Source organism: Odocoileus virginianus, chromosome 18 (genome assembly GCF_023699985.2).
Source record: "Odocoileus virginianus isolate 20LAN1187 ecotype Illinois chromosome 18, Ovbor_1.2, whole genome shotgun sequence".
In the NCBI taxonomy this organism is placed as follows: domain Eukaryota; kingdom Metazoa; phylum Chordata; class Mammalia; order Artiodactyla; family Cervidae; genus Odocoileus; species Odocoileus virginianus.
Genome location: NC_069691.1, coordinates 13,143,819 through 13,171,746, shown reverse-complemented (window position 1 = coordinate 13,171,746; position 27,928 = coordinate 13,143,819). Strand labels below are relative to the sequence as shown.

Below are 27,928 nucleotides of genomic sequence, written 5' to 3'. Positions count from 1 at the left end.
ATGCCCAGAAGTGGGATTGCTGGGTCATATGGCAGTTCTATTTCCAGCTTTTTAAGAAATCTCCATACTGTTTTCCATAGTGGCTGTACTAGTTTGCATTCCCACCAACAGTGTAAGAGGGTTCCCTTTTCTCCACACCCTCTCCAGCATTTATTGCTTGTCGACTTTTGGATAGCAGCCATCCTGACTGGTGTGTAATGGTACCTCATTGTGGTTTTGATTTGCATTTTTCTGATAATGAGTGATGTTGAGCATCTTTTCATGTGTTTTTTTGCCATCTGTATGTCTTCCTTGGAGAAATGTCTGTTTAGTTCTTTGGCCCATTTTTTGATTGGGTCATTTATTTTTCTGGAGTTGAGCTGGAGGAGTTGCTTGTATATTTTTGAGATTAATCCTTTGTCTGTTGCTTCATTTGCTATTATTTTCTCCCAGTCTGAGGGCTGTCTTTTCACCTTGCTTATAGTTTCCTTTGTTGTGCAAAAGCTTTTAAGTTTCATTAGGTCCCATTTGTTTATTTTTGCTTTTGTTTCTAAAATTCTGGGATGTGGGTCATAGAGGATCCTGCTGTGATTTACGTCGGAGAGTGTTTTGCCTATGTTCTCCTCAAGGAGTTTTATATTTTCTGGTCTTACATTTAGACCTTTAATCCATTTTGAGTTTATTTTTGTGTATGGTGTTAGAAAGTGTTCTAGTTTCATTCTTTTACAGGTGGTTGACCAGTTTTCCCAGCACCACTTGTTAAAGAGGTTGTCTTTTTTCCATTGTATATCCTTGCCTCCTTTGTCGAAGATAAGGTGACCATAGGTTCGTGGATTTATCTCCGGGCTTTCTATTCTATTCTGTTCCATTGATCTATATTTCTGCCTTTGTGCCAGTACCATACTGTCTTGATGACTGTGGCTTTGTAGTAGAGTCTGAAGTCAGGCAGGTTGATTCCTCCAGTTCCATTCTTCTTTCTCAAGGTTACTTTGGCTATTCGAGGTTTTTTGTATTTCCATACAAATTGTGAAATTATTTGTTCTAGTTCTGTGAAAAATACCGTTGGTAGTTTGATAGGGATTGCATTGAATCTATAGATTGCTTTGGGTGGTATAGCCATTTTGACAATATTGATTCTTCCAATCCATGAACACGGTATATTTCTCCATCTGTTTGTGTCCTCTTTGATTTCTTTCATCAGTGTTTTATAGTTTTCTATGTATAGGTCTTTTGTTTCTTTAGGTAGATATACTCCTAAGTATTTTATTCTTTTTGTTGCAATGGTGAATGGTATTGTTTCCTTAATTTCTTTCTGTTTTCTCATTGTTAGTGTATAGGAATGCAAGAGATTTCTGTGTGTTAGTTTTATATCCTGCAACTTGACTGTATTCATTGATTAGCTCTAGTAATTTTCTGGTAGAGTCTTTAGGGTTTTCTATGTAGAGGATCATGTCATCTGCAAACAGAGAGAGTTTCACTTCTTCTTTTCCTATCTGGATTCCTTTTACTTCTTTGTCAGCCCTGATTGCTGTGGCCAACACTTCTAAAACTATATTGAATAGTAGTGGTGAGAGTGGGCACCCTTGTCTTGTTCCTGATTTCAGGGGAAATGCTTTCAATTTTTCACCATTGAGGGTGATGCTTGCTGTGGGTTTGTCATATATAGCTTTTATTATGTTGAGGTATGTTCCTTCTATTCCTGCTTTCTGGAGAGTTTTAATCATAAATGGATGTTGAGTTTTGTCAAAGGCTTTTTCTGCATCTATTGAGATAATCATATGGTTTTTATCTTTCAATTTGTTAATGTGGTGTATTATATTGATTGATTTGCAGATATTAAAGAATCCTTGCATTTCTAGGATAAAGCCCACTTGGTCATGGTGTATGATTTTTTTAATATGTTGTTGGATTCTGTTTGCTAGAATTTTGTTAAGGACCATCATCAGAATCTTTGCAGTACCATTACACTATCACTTTTTCTATATTCATCCTTCAATTATTGGTCAAATCTTGCTTCTGGTTAGTTTGAAGAGGACTTTAGAAAGTGATTCTGTTTTTTGAGTGTATAAAACATTTACATGCTTCGCAGAGTTCTAGAAGCAAAAAACTATCATTCACTTTTGGGTCAACCCTTTGTACAAATGGTCTTTTCCTCCCTCCCAGAACATTGGTGAGGGGGTAGGGATGTGGTGTGGGGAGTGTGCAGTCAAAGATTAGTAGACTCCCTTGTACTCACACTATTTTATGAGGCATAAAGATCTGATACCCAAATTTGGCCATTTTCTACAGAAACGGTTGAAAGAGTATGGAGATTTTATGTTCAATATTACTAGTTTGTGACTGGAGACATTCAATAACTGCTTTAGAAGTTTCTGAGTAGTGAAGGCGATTTACACAGATATAAACAATTGTCAAAAAGTCATAGGTAAAATCCATTTTGTTATGAATTGGCTAGTATGATCAGTATCAGCTCCTTGGAAGAAAAGCTATAAGCAACCTAGACAGCATATTAAAAAGCACAGACATTACTTTGCTGCCAAAGGTCCATCTAGTGCAAGCTATGGTTTTTCCAGTGTCATGTATGGATGTGAGAGTTGGACTATAAAGAAAGCTGAACACCAAAGAATTGATGCTTTTCAACTGTGGTGTTGGAGAATACTCTTGAGAGTCCCTTGGCCTGCAAGGAGATCAAACCAGTCAATTGTAAAGGAAATCAGTCCTGAATATTCACTGGAAGGTCTGATGCTGAAGTTGAAACTCCAATACTTTGGCCACCTGATGCAAAGAACTGACTCATTAGAAAAGACCCTGATGCTGGGCAAGATTGAATGCAGGAGAATGTAGTGACATAGGATGAGATGGTTGGATGGCATCACCAATTCGATGGACATGAGTTTGAGCAACCTCCTGGAGTTGGTGATATACAGGGAAGCCTGGGGTACTGCAGTCCATGGGGTGGCAATGAGTCAGACACGATTGAGCGACTGAACTGAACTGATCAGTAAAAGTATATTACACACATATTTTTAAAACAGCACAGGTTTTGTGATCATATTTTTAAATGATGGAAGCAGATCATGTCTCTATCAGAGCAGGATGTAGCAGTAGCAGAGAACACACAGTGAAAAAGAAGATGGGTTTGGACATTGTTCCAACACTGTCCCCTGTATCTCCCTGCCAGTCTTGTCACACTGTCTGCTATCTCATTTTCTCACTTGATCAAATGTGAGTAATTTACCTGACACGTACCATGTCACTAGAATAATAAGGAGAGCTAAATAAAAGAAGCTTTCATTTGCTTTGATCTTCTTGGAAGAAAAGCATTTTTTAAGGCTAAGGTATTACAGTGATCTTCAACTGACAGATGATGGGATCAGGTCTGGGTAAGGGACTTAGTGAGCTGAGCTGATTAGTGAGTAGCAGGCAAAGATGGAATGAGCTTTAAGATTCAGATATCACTGTGCTGGCGTCTTTCTTTCTAGGTTAATGTTCTTGAGTCATTTGTTCAAAATGCCAGTGTGATATTTATTTTGAAATTCTTTTTTTTTCCATTTATTTTTATTAGTTGGAGTCTAATTACTTTACAATATTGTAGTGGTTTTTGCCATACATTGACATGAATCAGCCATGGATTTACATGTGAAATTCTTAAATTTATTTACCTATATATGCACTTACATATATGAGTACGTGTACTTGTGTGCATAGAAATAAATGACACATGCCTATGTATAGATACACATGTATGTGACATTAGGCAAGTTTGCATCCTGAATTATGTGCAAAACCGTGTCTTAGGATCGACTAAGTTGTGTACCAATGGAATACAATCCCCAAATCTTAGCGACTTAGAAAAGGAAAAGTTTATTTCTTGTTTACTCCAGTGAAATGTGAGTTGGTAAAGGATTCTGCTCCTGTAAGTTACTCTCACTATAGACTCACAGACTGGGACAGAACAGGATCCTTCTGGAGCATCACTGGTCAGAGCAGTAGAGAGAGAAGAGAACAAAAACCCCATAGCGTTATTAAAGTTTTCACCCAGTAGTGAGACATTTCATTTTTATCTCTAATTTACTGGCCAAAACAAATCATGTGGCTAAGCCTGACTTTGAGGAGGGGGCAAACATAATCATCTGTAAGTATGTTGCATTACAAACAATGACATTTGGGAATATATTCTAGTGCTTTGTAATTATGACTCCCCAGCTGGGACTGTCACTCACTCACCTGCTAACATTTCTGGGGTTCCCTGTTGTTCCAAAGTTGACCTTCATTTTTAAAAAACGAATGAACCTTATATCTTAGAGAAGTTGAAGGCTCACTGCAACTTTGAATGGAAAGTGCAGAGTTCCCATATACCTCCTACCCCTTCCCCTGCACAGCCTCTGTTGACATCTTCCACAATGCTGTACCTTTGTTATAATCGATGAACCTACATGGGCAAATCATCATTACTCAAAGTCCATACCATTTAAAAAAAAGTAGTCCATCTTTCTACAAAGTCTTTGGTCAATTTAGTATGTTTAAATATTTTTCAGATCTGTTGTTTGGGAACCTACCAACAAGACAACACAAACTGTAACAAATGATCACTTTTCAATGAAATGGTTTAATGTTGGGTTGCACAAGTTCAATTATAGCAGAAAATAACTTTTTCATCTAACTCAACCCCTTACGCCTTCAGCTCAACTGCTTAGTCATGTCTGACTCTTTGGGACCCCATGAATCGAAGCACGCCAGGCCTCCCTGCCCATCACCAGCTCCCGGAGTTTACTCAAACTCATGCCCATCGAGTTGGTGATGCCATCCAGCCATCTCATCCTCTGCCGTCCCCTTCTCCTCCTGCCCTCAATCTTTCCCAGCATCAGGATCGTTTCCAATGAGTCAACTCTTTGCATGAGGTGGCCAAAGTATTGGAGTTTCAGCTTCAGCATCAGTCATTCCAATGAACACCCAGGACTAGGATGGACTGGTTGGATCTCCTTGTAGTCCAAGGGACTCTCAAGAGTCTTCTCCAACACCACAGTTCAAAAGTATCAATTCTTTTGCCCTCAGCTTTCTTTATAGTCCAACTCTCACATCCATACATGACTACTGGAAAAACCATAGCCTTGAGTAGATGGACCTTTGTTAACAAAGTAATGTCTCTGCCTTATAATATACCAAATCTATATTGGATTGATTAAAACAATTATTCCACGTAACCAGGAAATAGAATGTGCAAACCCTCACTAAAATTGCTAGATTTTATTATATTTGGGACAGTTTAAAAGATAGGACACTGCTTGTATTTCTGAAATAAGTGTACATGTATCCACTTTTGGATTTTGGATTAATAAATTGTCATTAATGTGGCTTTATGGTGCTGATGGATTTTCTCATCAATGGAAGTTGGAATTTATTTTGTTGAAATAACCACTGAAATCAGTAAGTTAAGAGTGCCCTTACCCAAATGGTTCCTATTTGAAAGTGGCATTTTAAAATACTTTTAAAAAAATTGCATGTACAGATCGGTGGACTTCCAGGACAAACTAAACAGAATAAACAGATAAACAAAATTAAATGGATGTGTCGAATTTTCATCTCAAAAACACGTAAAGCTTGGAACTGAATATCAAGAAAACATAGTACCTTATTAGGCATAGATACACAATTCCCATCAGCTCTAAAATACCATAACCACCACAAATAGAAACGAACATAAGAAAAACTTATTTTAACTTTTTCTTTAATTAAGTAAAAATTAACTAGCCATGAAAAAATAATTAACACACATTTGCAGTTTATTTGAATATAATGGGTAGCTTTAAGAGTTACTTATAAAAAAAGCTAATTTTTAATTTTTTGGGGAGAGTTTTTTTGAAGCTAAATTTTTTGATATATTAATCAATGATATGAACATTAAGGTAAAGTAAACTGTTTTTAGAAATAGAAGAGAGAAGTAAAACAAATGTAATATATTGTTTGGTCTGTTGTTTGAATTTACCAGTGATAAGTGGATATAGTGAATGATCAACATAGTTTCTGTGAAAGACATATATGCAATACCTGAAATAATCAGGAAGATGGTAGAATGTGTACAAGACATGGAAATAAATTAAGTTTATTAACATAAAGGGTTTATGTGAATAAAAGTGGCAATATATTTCTGCCCTTGGCAAATAAACGTGATGTAAAATAAACAGATGCTTGGTGACTTTGTTGTAGAGTGAAGCTCTATGGTGAGAAGAGTTCTGTTCTTCTTTCTAGGATGGGCTCCTTCTTCGCTCCCAGCCTCCCAGGCATCAATATCCTTCGGCTCCATACATCCATGTATTTCCAGTGCTGGGCTGTGATGTGTTGCAATGTTCCTGAGGCCAGGGTCTTCAAAGCTTCCAGATCGAACAACTTCTACCTGGGAATGCTCTTGCTCATCCTCTTCCTGTCCACCATGCCCGTCCTGTACATGATCGTGTCCCTCCCACCATCTTTTGATTGTGGCCCCTTCAGGTTCTTACCTTTGCGATTCCTTTTGGGCATAGTTTTCTTTCAGAGGTGGAGTTAAATATGGTCACTCATTGTATAAGCGATCATTTTTATTCCCCCAAACAATGACATTTTGGTCTATAGGAATGATATCTTTGGGGTATTCAGACTCAGTATGGGGCATGGAAATTCTTAGGCAAGATCCATCTATTTTCATTGGCAGTCATAAAAGGGAAAGTAATTTAACTGCTTCAGGCTCTGCCCACGTGAAATATGTACAATGAATCTGAGCTATTTCCATGTAAGGAGATTGCAAAGAGAAAGGTTTGATTACACTACTCTAGATGTGAACATTTTCTTGGTGCTAAGGCATCTCATTCAGACATTGGGAAACTACTATTACTTCTAATACAAACCACTTAATTGAAAAAAATAAAAATAGGAAGGAAGGGAGGAAGGAAGGAAGGGTCAGAGGGAGGGAGGGATGAGGGATAAAGGGGCGAGAGAGAGGGAGGAAATGAAGGAAGGGAAGGAAGGAGGGAAGGAAGGAGGAAGGTGGGAGAGAGGAGAAAGAAAGAAAGGTTGCTCCACAAGATACTTAGGAAGTGGGATCATTATTAGATAATAATGTATATAAAGAGAGTCACATCATTTATAATCCAAATTCTACATGCTTGTAAAAAATTTAAGGATGCTCCTCATATATATTCTCCTCAAATAACAAGGATAAATCACTCAAGTCAGTAATAAAGAGTCAAGAAGGCTCTTTAACTTATAAATATGCTTCTCTACAGTTCTCTATGACAGAGTTCTCTCCGTGACACTTAACAAAGAAAGCAAAGGTTCCAGGTCTGGAGGATTGATTTCATTCTACAAGTCCCCCCATGAATCTCCACATGTTGAGTCACTGATCAGCATGCATCTGAGTTATTTCTACCTTTCAGTGAGGAAATGAGAATATGAAAAGTCATGTGAATGACAAGCATGATGCAATAATGGACATAAGTAATTTCTCCTTCATCCCGTCAGAACCAAGTTGTTAAAGTCAAATTTCCTTGCTTACAGGCTTAAGTATAAAAGAGATATTTTCATTTTAATAACAGTCTGTTATTACTGCTTTACTAGAAAAGAAAGAAAGAAAACGTTAAGCCTACTGACTAAGCCAAAACTGCTGGAGCCCTGTCGTACATATTCAGAAAGCTGAAGTTGACAAGTCCTGTTTCCCTGCCCCACCCAGGTGGGCTGAAATAAATAATGCAAACACTGACATCTGGAGGCTCAATGTGAAACTGCAGTTTTGAAAGCAACTGATCAGGATAGAAAAGTTCCAGATGAGCCACATAAAAATTTTAGTTAATTGGAAATTACCAACACAATTAAATATACAGGATAAGTTTTAACTTTTTAATTGGAAGTGGATCCTTCTCAGAAAAATTGAAGGAATTTAGCTGTCTTCAGGGGAAACCCTACTAGGCCAACATGGAGCTGGGCAGTGGTAAGAAATGGCCATTGATGTTAAAAATATCATTGAGCTAGTTACTGCACAGTTTTAGCTTTTTAAGCCCAATGCTTCTTCCTCTCTTTAAATCACATTGAATTACTATTGTTTTAATTAATAAAAATTGGTCTGTATCTAAGGAATGGTATCTGATTTTGACCAACTGTTTCCAAATTGGCAAACTTTGGCAAATTAACAAACTTTGGCAAATTAACAGTATGTGTGTGTGTGTGTGTGTGTATATATATCTATATCTATATCTATATATATAGGTATATATATAGATATAGGTATATATAGTTATATATATATAGTCTATACATAGTCATTTATATATATATAGTCACTATATATATAGTCATACCTATGACTATTTTGAGATCAAGAAGGAAATGTAAATATTTTTAGTGGAGCATTGGGACAGGGGTATATCTGTACTATTTAGTCTACTTTTCCTGGAGCAAAAGAATGTATACTTGGTTTATTCATTGGATTTTAAAGTTGAAAGCATTTTCTTACCTTGGTAGTGAGGTGAGAAAGCTTGTAATAGTGGGAACCTCATGGCTGGCCATCCTAAGGGGTCCTGAGTTTGAGGTGGTCTGCCCAGCCTGCCTGGAGAGGGGTGGGCACCTGGGTGGGCAGCAAATTGATAATCATGTCTTTGAGGTAGATTAATGGGGACACGGTCATGGCCAACCTCTCCCAAGTGCACGCACATTTTCAGGTAAGATGACTACAATGTCTTAGAAGACCAATTCTGCAAAGCAATCTGATGAGATATTCTGCTTGTTCTGGTTTCATAACAACTGGTCAGGGAGGGTGAATTTTCCAGAAAATTATTCCAATAGGCCATGAAGTGAATTTACCTTAACAGTTTGGCAACTAAAAAATGATTTCTTTGGTGTCCAGATGAAGAAAATTCTTCTAATTGTTTTACCACATGTCCTGACACTTGATGCTTCTCCCCATAGCACCCTCACTAATAATCCTGAACAATTTCTAGTTCTCTAGGTTCTCACACCTAGGGAAGGAAATGGCAACCCACTTTGGTATCCTTGCCAAGAAAATCCCATGGACAGAGGAGCCTAGGGGCTATGGTCCATGGGGTCGCAGAGTCAAGCACGGCTGAAGCGACTGAACACACACACACACAGGTTCCCACATATCTCCTTGCTACGTTATGGTAATGATAACTTTATGTATTTCCATCTAGCTACAAAGGTAGCATGTGTTTATCCTAGAAAGCCTGGAAATTATAGAAATATTTTCACATGAAAATACACACTAGCCATAACCCCAAAGACCTGAAATAACAACACTCAGCATTTTGGCATTTTGTGTTATGGTGTTCTTTTTTATGCAGACTTCAAACTGAGATCATATAATATGTATAGGTTTATATTGTATATCATGACACTGTTATTGCATTACTCATTTGATGTATCAATTTTTCTTAATAGTGTAGCTGACGTCTACAGCTTGAAAGTGAAAGTTGCTCAGTTCTGTTCAATTCTTTGTGACCCCATGGACTATACAGTCCCTGGAATTCTCTAGGTCAGAATACTGGAATGGGTAGCCTATCCCTTCTCCAGGGCATCTTCCCAACCCAGGGATAGAACCCCGGTCTCCTGCATTGCAGGCACATTCTTTACCAGCTGAGCCACAAAGGAAGCCCTAGAGCTTGGGGACAGAATATTTTCATTTCAAAGTCCAAACTCAGTAGAGTGTTGGCCTGTAATTTGAATTAATGAATGAAAAATGTTTGTTGTGCATTAAGCACTAGAGGAGATGTAGGGGTATGCTGGGCATCAATTATGGTCAGGTGGGCCTTTCCATCTGGCTGAAGAGACAGACATAGACTATTTTAATCTGGGGTGGATGGAGCTATGCCCAGGAGAGCTGTAAATTTAAGTTCAGTAGCATTTCATTTAGCTGTATACTCACAACAGGGTGGAAGAGACTTCTGGGAATATGATAAAGTGGCATATTTTGGTTAACCTGTCAGAAAAAGGGGCTGCTGGGATTTGTAGATGTTTCTAAAGTTTGTGTATAATAAAAGATCTGGTCTCCTGGTAAGAGACCTAACCTGGAAAAGGCATCCAAGAATCCTCAAAGATGCTAATAGCTTTACATTTCTTATACATTAGATGCAGAGAAGACTTTAGGGGTAAGAATGATTTTGTAAAATTCCAGTTTCCCCAGTCTGATATTCATTAGCCACAGCCTGAGAGGCTGGAGAAGGGTGGGGGGTGGCTTGTTCTGTCTTCTCTTGTCCTCCCTGCCTGTCTCCTCACTCTGGCTCTATTCCATATGCATGGTCAGCTAGAATGGGTGAGGAAAAATAAACTTTGGTGGGATAGGTTGATATAATCTTAAATTGTCAATAAGCTTCATTCCCTCTTATATATCATAGGTTTTGCTAATTAGTGTGTAGACCTATAGTTTGTGAAGCAAAATTTATATCTCTATAGTCTAGACTCCTAACAAGACACTTGAAGTCACTTTCAGTCTACTAAAAGATACAGTTAGTTAGATCAGGAGAGAAAAAAATCTGATCTGGAACTTATGGGTCATGTTTATTTAGAGGTTAAGAATGCATAAAGATCAAAGGATAAAAGGAAAATGAAAATATTCTACTCAGTGTTATGCCAAACTTTATTCTCATGATACCTACAATTTGCTGATAACAAATTCAATATCTTTTCCTAAAATGACACATTTTCATAGCAAAATCTATATGCATAGTCAGAGAAAAATAATTTTGCATGATGGATATTACTTTATATATTCATATTTTCTTTATTTATTCACAAAGTAACCCAAACCTTAGAAATATAACTTTAAAAAGTCTTCTCCTGGGGGAGAGGGATAAATTGGGAGATTAGGATTGACATATATACACACTACTATATATAAAATGGATAACTAATAAAGACCTACTGTATAGCACAGGGAAATCTGCTCAATGACCTACATGGGAAAAGAATCTAAAAAAGAGTGGATGCCATGGCTAATTCATTTCAATGTATGACAAAAACCACTGCAATGTTGTAAAATAATTAGCCTCCAACTAATAAAAATAAATGGAAAAAAAAAAAGAAGTAGCTGAAACCAAAAAAAAAAAAAAAGAGTGGATGTATGTATATGTGTAAATGATTCACTTTGAGGTAGACCTGACACTAACACAACATTGCAAATCAACTATGTTCCAATAAAAATAAAAAAAAAAAACTCCTGATTCCATGATTAATTTCCTAACTTCTTGGCCTCTGTGTTTGCATTGGTATAACATTTCTCATATCTCATCCATATGTTGACAGTATGAATTTGAAGGATCAGGAGTTGTAGCTTAACAGCAGATTTCTAACCTGAATGAGTACTCAGGCAGTGTTTGAGAAAAATTTCTCGTTTTCTTGCTGTAACCATCGTTTTTACATCTGTTTAAAATAAACGTCTCTCTTTTTTTCTAGTGGCAAAAATAGGATGTTTGAAGTCATTGGAGAAACGCTGGAGCATGATTTTCCAAGCTGGATGGCAAAGATCTTGAGACAGCTTTCTAATCCTGGACTGGTTATTGCTGTTGTTTTGGTCATGGCGTATGTGCTTTCCCTCCTTGGAGAAGGAGCTTGTATGATGTTCCTGCTGCTCCTTTTAAGTTTCAGTGTTTTCAACTCTTTCTCCCCAGGGGATGTGCTGTAACCTAACCAAATTCAGCACTGATTACACGGTTGTGAGAGGCTAAAATTCATGAGCCATATTCTCATCCTATTGCATGTAATTCATAGCCATCTGCATCTGTGTTTGCCAGCCTAGGATTATAAGATTTGTTCCCAAGTAACCAAAATAATTATCAGTAAACAGCTAAAGCAAGGGAAACATAAATGCTAAATCTAATCAGCACATCAGGCTTCCCTCCCGCCCCCAACCCCCACCTCTTTTTCCATAAAGCAGATGGCTGTAAACACATTGAAATGATGAGCCTCTAAGTTAATATTCCCCTTGAGGGCCCTATAGGCTGTATTTCAGGGCTGAAGGCTTAAAGGGTCTTAAAAATTATCCTGTCCTTGTTCCTAGAAGGCCATCAATAACTGTGTCTGCCCATAATAGAATCAGAGGACCAGAAGGCTCTTGGAAAGGTCATTTAGTCTTTCCTTTCAAAGTCAGAGGTGATATTCAACGGGCAACTTGAGAGGGGGCTTTTGTTCCCATGTGGCTTTCTTTGGGTTCTGACTCTTGGCCACCACAGATAAACTTACATTCTAAGCAAAGAAAATATGCTTCCTATGGAAGAGCTACAAAAAGTGCCCCAGCCCTTCCTTTCAAACCCCAAGTCCCCCATAAATGAAAAGTCTGGAACCGCTCTTAGTCAGTGAAATCACTCTTGTGGACACTCTGACACTGATTTGTTTAAATAAAGGTAAAACTAGGAAATCTCAGGGGAAAACTCCCAGTGGTTTAAGTCAATGGACTTGGTTCTGGGCCAAGTTGTTGTGATCATCTCTGCAGTGGTTGTGGTCACGAGCCACATCCGTGATGGCAGGTGTCATCTTCAAGTTTATAAACTGAGAAACGGACTTAGAGGCAGGAACTGGTTTTTCCCTAGGTGAGAATACAGCAAAATGATAGGAAGGCTTTGACAGTAAATCCAACTCTCACCTCTTACACCTTCTTTGAGGGAGAGCTAATAGCCTGTAGGGATAATTAAACAGTAAAACAGATCATGTATTACAGAACCTTGATCATGGGGCAGCATTAGGAACCTGATAGTGAATCTCTGGTGCAGATGTGTTAGAACATAACCTGCTGGAGGCAGCATGTTTCCCCAGATAGCCCTGGAAATGATTTTTCTTCTCTGAGTTTTTATGATGCAGCAGCTAAGGAGACCATATTAAGTGTCATGTGGCTTTTGTGGTATAAAGGAGGTCTTGTTTTAAAACACACACACAAAACTTAATGTCAGATTTTATGACTATATTCTTTTTTTTTCCATTTATTTTTATTAGTTGGAGGCTAATTACTTTATATGACTATATTCTTAACTTAGTGAGAGACAGATTTATTTCTAAGCAAAGGAGCAACATTGTTCTAATGCTGCTAATTAAAGATTTAATAAGCTGCCTTGGGGGTATGGGAGAGGAATGAACACTACCCTTGTTCCAGGCACGATTCATGTATTAATCCATTTAATTTCCACAATAACCTTAAGAAGTTGGCCACATTAATCATATTATTGAAAGCACATGGAAGATGTGCCCCAAATCAAATGGATAATAAGTAAATTCAAGCCCATGTCTTCTTATTCCCCACCTCTTATTCCCCTCTACTTATTTAGCACTGAACACTTAGTTCAGGCTGAGTGAATATGCTCATAAGAGTTGGAAGCCACTTGTCTGAGATGTTCTACACCCCGTGGTCAGCACACTTTTCCTTAAAGGGCCAAGATATTAATAGCAGATACTTCAGGCTTTGTGATCCAAGAGGCAAAGTTGAGGATATTATTTAAATACTTCTATAACTATTTTAAAATATAAAAACCAATCTTAGTTCATGGGTCATACGTAACAGGCTGGGAATCAGATTTGCCCTGGAGGCCATAGTTTGACAACCCCTGATATAGACTGTCTAGATGGAAACTGGCAGGATGTAAGATCAAATAGATGTCCCACAAGGTTGATTTTAGTTCTGACGTTCTGATTTTAAACCTGAATTTCAGTTTATTGTTGATTTGATATTTCAGATACTGAGATCTCATCTTCAACACTTAATGGTGTCCATACAATTGGTTTGGCTTTTTGTTACCATTAATTAGAGAATGTTTACATGCATTTTGAATTTCCCCAGTGAATCATGTTCAATCAGCTTGAATGGTTTTGGGGTAACTGAGTTTAAGCTAAGTCTCTGCAGGCAGTTTCATTCCTTTGGAGACTAAAAAATGATCTATGAGTCTTCCTCACTGAAGGTGCATCTCAGGACAGAAAAAGTGATGAATGAATAAAGAATTACAGTCTGCAAATGATTTGTGAGGTCTTTGAGTTCTCCCTCCAAATCCAGGCACTTTTCTAAGAAAATTTTTGTAATACACATACACATTTATTGAGCACCTACTTCATGCCAGGTATTACACCAGATGTTTTCAGGTATATAATGTCATTCAAACTCCCAACACTTGTATAAGAAATAAACCCAGCAGAAATGATATCAATAACTGTGTTGCTAGCAGCAGATGGCTCTTAAAGGTTATGATCTGACATGCTGGAGTAGAGGCAATGTGTACCAGTTATTTGCCATAAAGGGCAATGTCAGTTACCTTTTTAAAAAAAAAAAAAAAAACAAAACTGCATTTCCCCCCTTTGTTTATTTTGCTTTAAGTGAAGACGAATGTGTTTATTTTTGCAAAAATGTTTGGCTGGAATTTGCTCTTTTGAGAAATGTAAATGTCACTTATATGCCAAGACTATTCTTTCCTGAGACATTTTCTTTTGAAGGAGACAGAAAGGCAAACAACACATCCTATGGATAAAAAGGCCATGTTAATTAACTATGACTGAGGATTATAGTCTTAGTTGTAAAAGCCCAAGGAGAGAATTTAAAGTGGAGAGTCAGTCTCCTTTTTCTTCTACACATTCCCTAAGCTTCAAGAGATTTCCTCTTCCCTTGGATGCCATTGGTATCAATTTAAAATGCTGTTTCAATTATAGCATAAAATGATATTACTATATTTCCAAGGAGCAGCTAAAATTAGCAGTAAGGTATATCATACAGAATGCCCTAGGCTGTGAAGGAGAAGCCTTGGGTTCCACTTCCCAGGTCCACTCTAGTCACTGTGAAGTTCTGAACATGCTTATTCACCTCTCTGTACTTCACAGCCTTTTATCTACATAATAGAGGTTTGGAGTAGAAAATATCTTAAAGTCACTCCAGGGCCAATATTCCATGATTTAATTAATGTAAATTTAAGCAGATCTTGAAGAACTGAAAAATACCATACATTTAATTTTATCTTTTTAATTTAGTTTGACCATCTATTATCTCAATGCCACTGCAAAGGGCCAGAAGGCAGCAAATTTGGATCTAAAGAAGAAGATGAAACAGGTAGGATATAATATATTTCAAAGAAATACTTGTCTTCATTCATGTCAAGTTGTAGAAAGCACTAGGAAATCTCATGTTCTCCTTCTTTACTATTTTTTATTGCTAGCAAGCTTTGGAGAACAAAATGCGAAACAAGAAAATGGCAGCTGCCCGAGCAGGTTTGAGCTATGTTATGTTTGCATTCTCTTCCCCTATAAATAGTATGCTCTTCCTTTTTTTTTCCCCTCTCAAAATGGGGCATTTTGTGCAGAGAGGCATTATTGCCACAGCAAGTCATCTTATACTCTTTACAGTCCACCTTTTCAGCCCTTTCAGGCTTCAGATCCAGAGAGTTCAGCTATTTTCCAGTGGGAGAAAGAAAAGACAAAAATTCGGGAACATAAAAGTAGCATTAGTGATAGAAAAGGACTTTTTACTAATTGATGGAAGATAAAAACATCCCTATAGTTATACAAATAGCAGAGACAGATATATAATCTCTCCTGCCCATTTTGACCATGTTTATACATAGATGGTGGAGAAGGAAATGGCAACCCACTCCCGTGTTCTTGCCTGGAGAATCCCAGGGACGGGGGAGCCTGGCTGCTGTCTATGGGGTCGCACAGAGTCGGACACGACTGAAGCGACTTAGCAGCAGCAGCAGCAGCATACATAGATGGATGCATTGGGAAGAGACTAAGAGAATCCTCTGGGCTCATCATTATTGATTTCCCAATGCGTTCGCTAATTCATTAACCTCTTTTACTTTTGAACCTCTTTAATTTTTAATTTCCTGTGTAACTCAGTTGGTAAAGAATCTGCCTGCAATGCTGGAGACCTAGGTTTGATTCCTGGGTCAGGGAGATAATCTGGAGCAGGAAATGGCAACCCATTCTTGTCTGGAGAATCCCATGGACAGAGGATCCTGGTAGGCTATAGTCCACGGGATCACAAAGAGTCAGATATGCCTTAGTGCCATCTTTCTTAATTTTTAAACTATTTGCCAAAATTACTGATATGTTTTGCCTTATACATGGAAAAGTGATGAATTTTTTGAAAATCTTTTCTAACTCTTCCCTCATTCCTAATTCTAAAACTATATTAGTAGGATTTCTCTCTCCCCCATAATTAATAATGTTAATAATAAAAAACCTCAACCCAAATTAGCTTAAGTAGAAAAGAAATTTATTAGCTCACACAAATGAACAGGAGTGTGGTATGTAATACTTCCAGTCACATTTTACCCCAAGTTTAGAAGCAATCAAGACTGAGCCCCATTTCTCTGTGGGTCTATCAATACTACATTCCTATTATGTTGGCCAACATTTATGGCAGCATAAGCGGATGTAGAACTTCCAATGCCATGTCCTTGGATTATATTTGTCTTATGTTTTGTGTGCTTTTTTTTTTTTTGCATTCTGCTACTTGTTTCTTAACTGTATTAAATTTTCTTTTTTTAGCTCTATTGAGGTATAATTGATAAAATGTTCTGACTTCTAAGATCTGAATTCTAGCTAAGGCATATTGTTTTCTTTATTCTTTTAAATAGTGATATGATGTTATTGCATGCTGTTTTTCTGAAATTTTCCCATAATTTGTTTAAAAATGTGTATAACCTTTGTGAAGACAGAGACTATTTAATTTATAGTTGTTTCCTCAGGACTTAACATAGGACTTTATATATCAGTCACTCAATAAATACCTACTAAATATCTACCGGACATTGAGGAATTCTTTTACTGGGAAAAATTTGAAAGGAATACATTTCTATATTAATTACATAAGCAGTAATGAATGAATAAATGTTACCAAAAGAGAACTTTTATTATCTTGTTTTTAGAATTTGTGCAGATTTTGTAAAATAAGAAATATAGAGATATTTGGCAAAAAATATTATGGCAACATGGAGCACATTTGGAAGATACAGATTTTTAAGCCATCTCATTCAGAACCATTACGCACACTGAAACTAATTTTTCCTTATCTCTTCTTTATCTTCTTTCTCTCTTTCTCTCTCTTTTTTATTTATTTAATTTGAATAGCTGCAGCTGCTGGTGGCCAGTAATTTTCATGGATATTCTGAAGGCCCAGAAGTGTGCCTCATCATGCATTTCTAAGTCAGTGACTCTCGTGAAGGCCCAGAGGACAAAGCATGAAGAGTTGATGCTACCCTGTTCTAAACCTGATGGATTATCAAGGTCTCGCTGATCAATCAAGGCATCACTTGCCCTAGCTAAAAAAATCAAGAGTCTCTACCTTATTCCAAATTAAGGATTTGTTCCCCCACCACCACTTTCTCTCCTGAACCACTCCCCTGACATTTTCTTTAATGAACTGAGCTTAAAAGTGTGTGTGATCCTCCAGTATGGATCACTAGCTTACTTGCTGGGTTAATTTAAAAATCTTTTGCTCATATGGACTTTCATTTTATACATTTATTCTGCCTTAGTTTTCTTAGTCTGGAAATGGGGATATTTCACCCTCTTTTTTTCTTCTAAATTCAGAAATATCTTGATAAAGTATTCATTGTAATCATTCATTAACTCACTTTTTTGAAATTATCTTGTTTTCCCTTTTCATTCTGTCTCCCCATCCGTGGTTCATCCACAAATGCATACCCCAAACCTTTTTGTTTATGTTGGATTCAGTATGAGAAGAAATGGGCTTTTTAGAAGAAAAATCTCAAGTGAATTAGGGGCCTGATCAACACTGGGTTGAAGGTCTTGACACCTTGAGGGGTATATTAGTCTTACTTTACTTTAAATCTAACTTTGTGAGTTAAAAGAAAAATGACAACATTAAGTGAGTACTATTCCTCAGTACTATTCCTCAGAGTACAGTCTGATCACGACCTCCAATGACCATATCTCCTGAGTTTGGAGTCTAAAATTCTATACTTTTTCTTTGCTTTTTTGTTAAGGTTAGGAAAACACATACTATTATAGGGGGGTGATTTATACCTATGTTTAAGCATTTTTATTTTGTTAGAATTTAAATTGACTTTGACTAGTAACAATCAATGCACTCAACCAACTTTGTTTCATGACTTCAATTATATCTCTTAACTCAGTGTCTCCACCATTACCCCTACCCCATCCCCAGCTAAGCCAATTTGCCTGCCATTCCCTATAGTTGATTTACTAATTTTGTATTACTCTCTCTTTGAGTTTTTCCTCCTGGCCATAGAGTGAGCACTCTGTTCTTCTGCCAATCCTTGTGCTAGTCACTTCCATCAAACCAAATTCAAGATTACTTCCTCTGGTCAAATTTGCCTGACTAGCCTCCATTACCAATCATATAACTCCCTTTATAGGCTCCCTTTGGACTCGCCTATCTTTAACGCAGAGTTTGTTATTCTACTGATTTTTCTGTAATTTGTAATTTAAAAAAAAATTATATGCATGAATCATCTTTCCTATCCAGATTGTACACTCCCTATGAGCAGGGATCGTATCTTCTAATTTTTGTATGCCTGTTATAGTGCTGTGCACAGTAGGCACTGAATAAATGCTTGTTAATTAAATTGAATCAATTTAACTTACAGCAGTAGCATTGTGGAAAGAACCTTCTGTGATCAGTATGAAAAATTTTACTATGCTGTACAAAATGGAATTCTGTTGACAGGCTGAATTTATTATCTCATTAGATTATAATGCAGATGAGTAAATAAAGCTAGTGCTTATTTCTACTTGGATTACTTTTGTACTGTGTAGTAATAAGATTAGATTATTGATTTACACATGTTGCCAAGTTTACAATACGGGTGAAACTCCCTTGTCCTGATCTGCTTTACAAGGAAGATGATGCGAGATGACAAACTGTTCCCAAAGGGCTTCACCTTCAAGGACTCCACCTTCTAAGTGTGTTAGTCACTCAGTCGTGTCCGAGTCTTTGCGACCCCACGGACCGTAGCCTACCAGGCTCTTCGGTCCATAGGATTTGCCAGGCAAGCTTACTGGAGTGGGTTACCATTTTTTCGCCAGGGGATCTTCCCAACCCAGGGATCGAACCCAGGTCTCCCCCATTGTAGGCAGACGCTTTATTGTCTGAGCCACAAGGGAAACCCTTCTAAAGGCAATGTATTTCCCAAACAAGTGCTCATGGTGTAGAAGCATTAGGACACCATATGCTAACTTCCAGTTTTTCTATAAATTAAAAACTAAGTTAGGTTTTTATAGTACCTAAGTATCTGCTGCCGCTGCTGCTCAGTCACTTCAGTCGTGTCCGACTCTGTGTGACTCCATAGACAGCAGCCCACCAGGCTCCCTTGTCCCTGGGATTCTCCAGGCAAGAACATTAGAGTGGGTTACCATTTCCTTCTCCAATGCATGAAAGTGAAAAGTGAAAGTCAAGTCACTCAGTCGTGTCCGACTCTTCGCGACCCCATGGACTGCAGCCCACCAGGCTCCTCCGTCCATGGGATTTTCCAGGCAAGAGTACTGGAGTGGGGTGCCATCGCCTTCTCCGACCTAAGTATCCACCTGATTTAAATTAAACATTTTTTGGAAATTTTAGTTTTCTCAGCCTCCAGAGAGTTGCTGAAAATATTCAATATTCCCATCCTATGACATGGACAAGCATCTGAAAGAGGGAATGCCACTTCCAAACCTGTTTTTACAACTAGTGAGAGAAGGAAACAGCATTATAGGATGGTGACAAGAGTTCTTAAGCTCCTATATAAAATTTCTTTTTCTCAAAGTTCTCTTGTCATGGATTTCCTTGGATGGTACAGCTGCCTTTATCAGAATGGGTCCTGGTGACTTAGTAATTATGAATAATGGAACAATGTGTCTGTGAAACTGGACCTGAAATACTTGACCTCTTCTGGGAACTTAAATGTTATATAACACACATCTTCATATACACCCAGATGTTTTCATACAAATCCTCGGTCATTTAAAAACCTATAGTAGTGGCACATTTTCATTAAAGCAAATTTAGAAAATTTTAATAAAATGTAAAAAGCAAAAGAACTCTTAATTCCAGCAATAACTTCTGTTAACATTTGGTGTATTTTTTTCTCAGATTAATGCACACACACAGACTTGATAAAATATTTTGAATCACAAGATGTATTTAGTTTTTATCCTATTTTCTTATTTAACATTTTCCCATGTCACAAAAATTATTTCAGGACATTTTAAAATTTCTGGATCACTCATTGTGCATCATATGTAAACTAATAGAAACTCCCTAAATCCAAATGAAGTTATAGAATATTCCATAACATAGCAGATTAGTAATCGATCATGTCAAGTGGATCATGACATTCAAATATATCCAGCTTAAATTCAGAAGGTGATTTAAGTTCTGAAATCCCCAACTGACCCTCTGAAGATTTCCCCAAGAATTTTAAGGGGAAAATAGCATCTTGAAAGTGGATTAGAGATACCCATGCTCCTTGTAAGACTCTAAAATGGTAACTCTCCATAAATTGCCTGAAAATAACTATAGGTTCATTGATTACTTTCTCAACATCAAAGCCACTATTAAGAGCAGTCTCTTATCTGTGGATAAAAGTGGATTTAAATGGTCTAGACAGTATAAGACCCCTTATTACAGTCTATCTTATGTGTTAGCTTTCATTTATAAACAAAAATATTCCACACCAGCCAACACATTACATTAAGGGAGTGATGAGGATGAACTGTAAAGAGTAATTAAGAGATCATTTAATGCTTCAGATAGGAAAGCACAGTCACCAATTTGCCAGTTAATTATTGGTAACCATTTTGGATGCCTTTTTTCTGCTCGACTGTACATCTGAACTCTGGGAAAAAATTGAGAGCACTGTTAAAAAGAGAATTTGTGAAGGTCATATTATTTTTATGAATGGAAAAATGAAATTTTAATGGTGATCCTTAATATCTAATTTTAAATTAAAAAAAAAATCACTCAAAACTCTAAACTTTCAAGCATGCTGAAGTCATGCTTTCTGACTCCCAAAAGTCATTTAGAAGATGCTTCTTTCTGGAAAAAAAAAATTCTGCATTGTTGGTTGTCTAAATATCCGCTTACTTACTCTGTCAAGTAATCCAGGCATGGAATTAACAATCTGTAATGCAGGTGGCACAGTGGTAAAGAATCTGCCTGCCAATGCAGGAGACACAAGAGACATGGGTTTGATCCCTGAGTTGGGAAGATCCCTTGAAGAAGGAAATGACAACCCACTCCAGTATTCTTGCCTGTAAACTTCCATGGACAGAGGAGCCTGGCGGGCTACAGTCCATGGACTCACAAAAGAGTTGTATGCAACTGAGCACATACACACATACGTACGTAATGCAGATGTGCTTATAAATTAGAGGGCATATGTCTATATGCCCTATAGACATAACAAGTATTTCAGGAAATATATACATGGACTGAATACATGAGGACTGTGAGTCAACAGGAGCAGAGAGTATTTTAAAATTTTTAAATCCTAAAGTGCTTTTTTTTTTCTTTTGGGATCAAATATCTCCCACATGACTTGATAATGGAAATAAATGGAGGAAGTGGATTTATTATAAATTTTTAGAAATTACTCTATGTGTTAAGGCAGGTCAAACTGAATGACATTAATTAAGAGACATTTTATGCATGATGGCATTTTATGACATTTTATATTATAATGAGTGAAGAGAGGATAACCCTGAAAAAGATGGTAGATTAACAGGCCTGAAGGGTAAGGTGCTTAGGGGATTGACTTCAGAATTAATAAATACATTTGTAGTGGAACATGATGGAATACCCCAATAGCAGGTGAAAATTAACCCGGTGCAAAAGGGATCAAGAGCTGGAATTACAACTGATCTCAATGGAACATGGAATGAATTGATTCCATGGGAAATGTTTGTCCCCAGGGAAACAGTAGATAAGAGCCAGTGGAAACACTCAGCCTTTGGATCTGTGTCACAGAAAAGGTTCCATGTATTTCAAGTCCACAGACAACTAAATAATTGTGGGTGCTGGGAGGTGGAGGGAAAGAGTACAGGCCTGGGATTCCGGGCCAAGGCTTAAGTTTTGTTTTGAAGAGTGTCACTCAATGGCCATGTAATTTTTTTGTAGTCATTACTTGTTTTCTGACTCAGGCTACTTACTTATCCTCACTAGCCTTCAAATTATCTCATCTTTAAATAGATAATTGTCTCCACTCAAATTGCTGCAGGGATTTCATGAGATGAAGCTGAAAATCACTGAGCACAGTTTAGCGTGTAGCACATCATTTAGCACCTAGTTAAAAGCTGGATAAATATTACCTCTAATTCTCCTTTTTTGTCAAATATTTTCTTTTGAAAAATTTATTCATGTTCTAGTTTAAAAAGGAGATATTAATTGATTTAATTCAAGGAGATATCAAAAAACAATTGCAAGGAAGATTTTATTCAGTTGGAGAAACCAAATCTCTTACAGACCAACAAAAACAACAGTCCAAATTATTTTACCACATTCTTGGTTATTTTTTAGATAGAACTGTTTTAGTAACAGAGTGGCTTAACAAATTTAAGATAAGCAGCACTAAATGAATAAAAATGCATATGATTGAGCATCAGGATCTCAGGGTTCAAGCCATGTCTCTGCTGCTGGTTAGCTGTCTGACTTGTTGGAACTCATGTAACCTTGTAAAGTCTCATTTGCAAAATATTTCAAAATTTTCAAAATTCTTTCCTGTGCTATAAAGCTGAGAGACCCAATATGGTAACCACTAGCCACATGTGACTATTAAGAACTTGAAACATGAAACTAAATTGTGCTGTAAATATAGTATACACACGATTTTGAAGATGGTATGTGTGAAAAACTAATGTAAAATATATCATTAATAATTTTTTTCATTTTGATTATTGGAGAGATTATTTTGCATGTATTTGGTTAAATAAAAAAAGTTACTAAAATTATTTTCAATTCTTTTTCTTTAATGTGGCTACTAAATTTTAAATGAATGACCCAGAGCTGGCACTTGTTGTGTTCCATTTCTATTGGACAGTGTTGCTCTAGTGAAGGTTTCGATTAAATTGTACGCAGAGCTGGGCTGCAGCGCTACTAGGATGTTTCTGATAAGCTGATCAGAGCTAGTGGCCTCTACTCATCTGGAGTAGTTGATTTGCATTTGGGGGTTGCGTGGGGGGAGGGAAGCTGCCTTTCAGGAAGCTGGGGAGAAGATGGCAATCAATTAGAGTCCAGTAGAGACAGAGTCTGCAGACAATCAGATGGGGCCAGTTGGTGCAGGGAGGATTCTGGGGGTACATGTGACGTTCTGTTGGTTGTTGGAAAGCACATAAAATGCACAGAAGGGAAGAAAGATATTCTGCTCACAGTGCACAGAGCATGTCGCTGCCCTGACACCATCATGAAGGGGCAGCCTTTGGAGCACGGGGAGATGGCCCACATGAAAGCATTCCGGTGGCCTCAAGGCAGACGTCCATGACAGGCACTTCTCAGGCACTGGTTTGAAGAACTGGAGGAGCAAAATAAGAGTTCAGAGCAAACTTCACAGTGAATGAGCCTCACTGAGCAGTTCATAGACTATAGCTCAACAAACAGGTGTCCCTTTACAGAATATTAATGTTTATTTCCCCCAAAGTGGGCGCAACAATACCCAGGATCTTAATGTTAATAAATACCTCCTTTGAACTTAAGGCTGGTAAAGTCTAGGGAAATTTTTTCAGCTAAGTAGCAATAACAACCTTTTAAAAGTCAAAGTGTCTTAAAAGCAATGACATTTCAGGTCAAAGGGAAGGTAGCAAGCTTACAGTGTCTTGTCCGGGGTGTGAAGGAAGATCTGACAAACATACATAGTCATTTTTGTGCTATCTTTTCTAGTGCTTTATAACCAGTGGAGTATAAATGGGGAATCATAGAGTTTTCTGGGATACAGGAGTAGTATTCCTGAGTCAATGACAAGGTTGAATGTTAAGTCATACCATTTCCTGAGCCTATCATCAAAAAAATTATCACTTTGTGACAAGCATCTGTGGTTAACTTTTCTTAAGCACGTTGGTCACATGGCTTTTGATTGGCCTCTTACTGTTGTTGATATGCACACTGATTTGTGATACACTGCAAAAGATTAATAAGAGAGATTTGGCCCTAGGGATGAAGACACTAGCTCTCTTCCCATTTTTTCAAGTTATTTAATTCTAAGACTCATCTTGAAGTTTAGAACCAGATCCAAAAAATTATGAACAATAAATGTAACAACTCAAGTCAGTCACAAACCATACTGAGTATTCCTAAGTGAATCCAATAAGCCCCTCTAGGAGGAATCTTGGTGTCAGGTTCGGGGTCAGACTGACAGCTGAGATGTGATCCCCACCTGCTTGTGCACTGCCCAGCAAGGCGACTCCTCGTCTCCTTGGTTCTAGGGGATGTCTCTTTTCCTTCCTTGAGAACATCAGCTGGACTTCTGACATGCTCACTTGTCCCTCCTCTTCTAACCTCCTTGGAGACAGCACGTGAGACTGTATAACCAACCAGTCTTCGGTAAAGCTTGGGAAACACTACCTCATAAGACACCGATGTATCCGTGGGCAGTTAGCATCAGGCACTGGAATAGGTTCTAGAACACAGTGCTGAACATAGCAGGTCTCTTTCCATAGGGAGGAAACACACAAGAAACCGTTACAAAAACAAAGGAATGAACCAAATAACTGAAAGAGTAAATGAAAACAAGAACAAGGTTCTGGAGAGGTTCTCTTGCCTGATGCTCAGAAAGACAAAACACGGAGACACCGAGGTTTGTAGTAATGAGAGGGTTTATTCACCAGGCAGCCAAGCAGGCGCAGAAGGCGATGGCACCCCACTCCAGAACTCTTGCCTGGAAAACCCCATGGATGGAGGAGCCTGGTCGGCTGTAGTCCATGGGGTCGCGAAGAGTCGGACACGACTTCACTTTCACTTTTCACTTTCATGCATTGGAGAAGGAAATGGCAACCCACTCCAGTGTTCTTGCCTGGAGAATCCCATGGACGGGGGAGCCTGGTCGGATGCCGTTATGGGGTCACACAGAGTCGGACACGACTGAAGCGACTTAGCAGCAGCAGCAGCAGCAAGCAGGCAGATGGGCGAACATCCACCTCCTGGAAGACAGGGGGCTCAGGGTATATTGAGAGGATACAGAATAAAGAATAAAGAAGCAGGGGGTCTGAGGTGGGAAGCGGGGGCGGGGTGACTGGAGACAGCGGCGGCGGGGGTGGGGCGGGGGGGGGTCGCTGTTCTGCGCAGGCGTCACTGGGCGACGGGCCTCTCCGTGAAGGGGGTGGAGCCTTCCTGCGTGCCGAGGTCAAAAGGCACGCGCCCCGCTGACGGCCGGGTGGTCCTATCCAGTCGTAACCAGCTCAGCTCTGACTAGACACAGCTAACCGCCAGTTTCTGGGAAACAATACAAGCCAACTTCTTGTTTAGGTTCCCTGCCACTTGAAGAATGTGTAAGTCGTCAACCGACCTTAATTAGTGAAGGTAGGTGAAATGGATTTACTCATTTACTCATTACCCATGGTTTCAGCAACTGCTTCTGCTGATAATGTCTAAGAAAAATGTGCTTGTTTGTTCTAAGTCGCCTCCGACTGTTTGCAACCCTATGGACTGTGGCTCACCAGGCTCCTCTGTCCATGGGATTTCCCAGGCAGGAAGGCTGGAGCGGGTTGTCATTCTCTTCTCCAGGAGAGCTTCCTGACCAAGGGATCAAACCCGAGTCTCTTAGGTCTCCTGCGTTGGCAGGTGGGTTCGTTACCAGTAGCGCCACCTAGGAAGCCCTAAGAACAGGGTGAAATAAGGTAAATGGCTGGGAGGGTTGCTTTAGCAAGGTAACCAGGAAAGCTTGTCTGAGAGGATGACCCTGGAGTTGAGCCATAACTGATGAAAGAGGGACAGAAAAATTCTTTCAATTTTTTTCATTACTTAAGATCCCTTGGGGATTAAGGAGGGGGGGTACAGAAAGTGTTTAAATTATCATGAATTTAGATAGTTCGAGAAGACCATAATTTGCCCATTTTAGAGAAATAAACATCACTTTAAAAATAGTATTGTAGAGTATAATCCATACCTGCTCTACAAACTACTCTATTTTAGTGAAAATAAAAGCTCAACCTGATTGGATGAGCATAGAAAGTGATGAAAACGTGGAGGCTAAAAGATATAGGGCCATTTCCCCTTCCCCGCCAAAGTGATCCAGCCAGGATATGACAAAGCTGGGAAGCAGAAGGGTCTTTTATTCCCTGGTTTATGCTTTTTCAATCATATCGGAGCCTTTCGGCCATCGGCTTCCTCCTTTGACAGGGATTCAAACCCAGAGGCCAGCAACAGTCAAGAGAGCAGCACAGTAAGTGCAGTTATCCAGTGGGACTGTGGTGAAAAGGAAGAGCTCTGTCCTGTACTTAGGGAGGGTGAATACTCAGTTCTTGCTAACTGTTGCAGACCTCTGGCTCCCAGATCTTCTGCTTTGTCAAAGATAAGCTGGAAACCTGGACTTTCATGCACATACTAAAATATTTTAAACATTAGTAATTATCACAAATTAATACACACATACACTCCATCTCTTGGCAGGATGTTGTCCAAGGGTGCGCTCTGATATTCTTATATTAGAAGTCCCTCAGATAAAGAGTCCTCTTTTGCACATTTTGAAACCATTTGTCAGTGTTTTTCAGGTCTTTTTCTCCTTTGAAAAAAATGCAATTTCTCTCCTGGCTTATTAAGACTTATCTGCACTTTCCTTCACCAGGAACCAGAAATTTGAGTTCAGCTCTCATCAACTACCACAAGGGGGAGCTCAAACTTCTTTTTTTTTTTTAAATAAGTTTTACCTGTAGTCAACATTAATTCATGCAAAAACTGAAACTATTATCATATGACATTTTAGGTTATCTCTTCCTGCTAAAATTGCCTATGTGGCCAGATTTTGTTAAGAACTATTTCACTAACTATAAAAATAGACAGCAAATGCCCCTAAAACTCATTTTAAAGCCTAGCAGTCTAATTTTTATTTTACATTTTATGGTTTTTAATTTATATATTCAATTTAACTTTTTTATATCATGATATATTCTCAAGGCAGAGGTAAAGAAGCAAAAACAATATAGAGTTTGGAACCACTCTATAGAGTCCTATAATTTACAATTCAAATTTAAATTTAAAATAGAAAAAAGGAAAAAAAAAACAAAAAACCAACCCAGGATTCTGTGAGACAGGAAATATGTTTTCCTTTTGGCAAAGCAAAACCAATGGTTATCCCTAATGGGCCGAAGTATCCAAAGATGCCACTTTGGCATAGAAGCTAGTCTTTTCCTAGGTTTCCAGCTTTATCTGCCCTCTTTTTTTTGGAGTTTCCATGGACCTCTCTCCTATTACATTAGCCCACACATCAAGCCCTGAATGGAGGTGTGATTTCTTTGTTGTTTCTTTTCTTGTTTTCCTCCCCTGTGTCCTCCCCAGTAAAGCCAGGAGAATAATAGTACTTCAGGAGGCTTAGCAAGCAGTTGTTGAGTTGAAATCTGTGAAGTGCTCCATGCAGGGTCTAACACATGGAACTCCATATGTGCTAAAAATTATTATAGCAGACATTGGATATGAGTGCATCTTATTGAAGTGACATTCCTGGGATTCAAACTGTGACATAGTTCACAGTGTTCAAGAAAACTTAAAAAAAAAATAACCTAGCTAAATTGTTAATATTATGTTCTGAAGTATCTTTAGCATAACGAAATTCAAGAATTAGTTGTTGACTAGCAGTGCTAACACAGGCCTTGGCTTTGATATACACTTCTAATTTTGGCAAATACTCTGATGTATTTACATACAAAAAAAAGATTTTTGAATAACCAGGTCCCATTTTTATATACAGTATATGCAGTGTGAAAGTGAAAGTCATTTAGTCATGTCTGACTCTCTGCGACCCCAGGGACTGTAGCCCGCCAGGTTCCTCTGTCCATGAGA

At 38.2% G+C, this 27,928-nt stretch overlaps 1 protein-coding gene and 1 long non-coding RNA gene across 2 annotated transcripts in view; one reads left to right on the top strand and one right to left on the bottom strand.

The window, feature by feature from the left end:
* The window catches only part of TMC1 (transmembrane channel like 1), a 184,890-nt gene extending 166,183 nt beyond the window's left edge, over positions 1 to 18,707 (top strand). The window contains exons 17-21 of the mRNA XM_070480157.1: positions 6,229 to 6,468; positions 11,413 to 11,538; positions 14,956 to 15,034; positions 15,141 to 15,192; positions 17,056 to 18,707. Of these exons, the coding sequence (XP_070336258.1) occupies positions 6,229 to 6,468; positions 11,413 to 11,538; positions 14,956 to 15,034; positions 15,141 to 15,192; positions 17,056 to 17,078 (520 nt within the window). The 3' untranslated portion in view covers positions 17,079 to 18,707. The remainder of the gene's footprint in view (positions 1 to 6,228; positions 6,469 to 11,412; positions 11,539 to 14,955; positions 15,035 to 15,140; positions 15,193 to 17,055) is intronic.
* A 2,892-nt stretch (positions 18,708 to 21,599) lies between these two features.
* Positions 21,600 to 25,177, bottom strand: LOC139039486 (uncharacterized). Its single transcript, XR_011492779.1, has 2 exons — positions 24,312 to 25,177; positions 21,600 to 23,453 (listed from the first exon to the last, which is right to left on the bottom strand). It is a non-coding gene; the product is annotated as an uncharacterized lncRNA (long non-coding RNA).
* Positions 25,178 to 27,928: the final 2,751 nt, after the last annotated feature.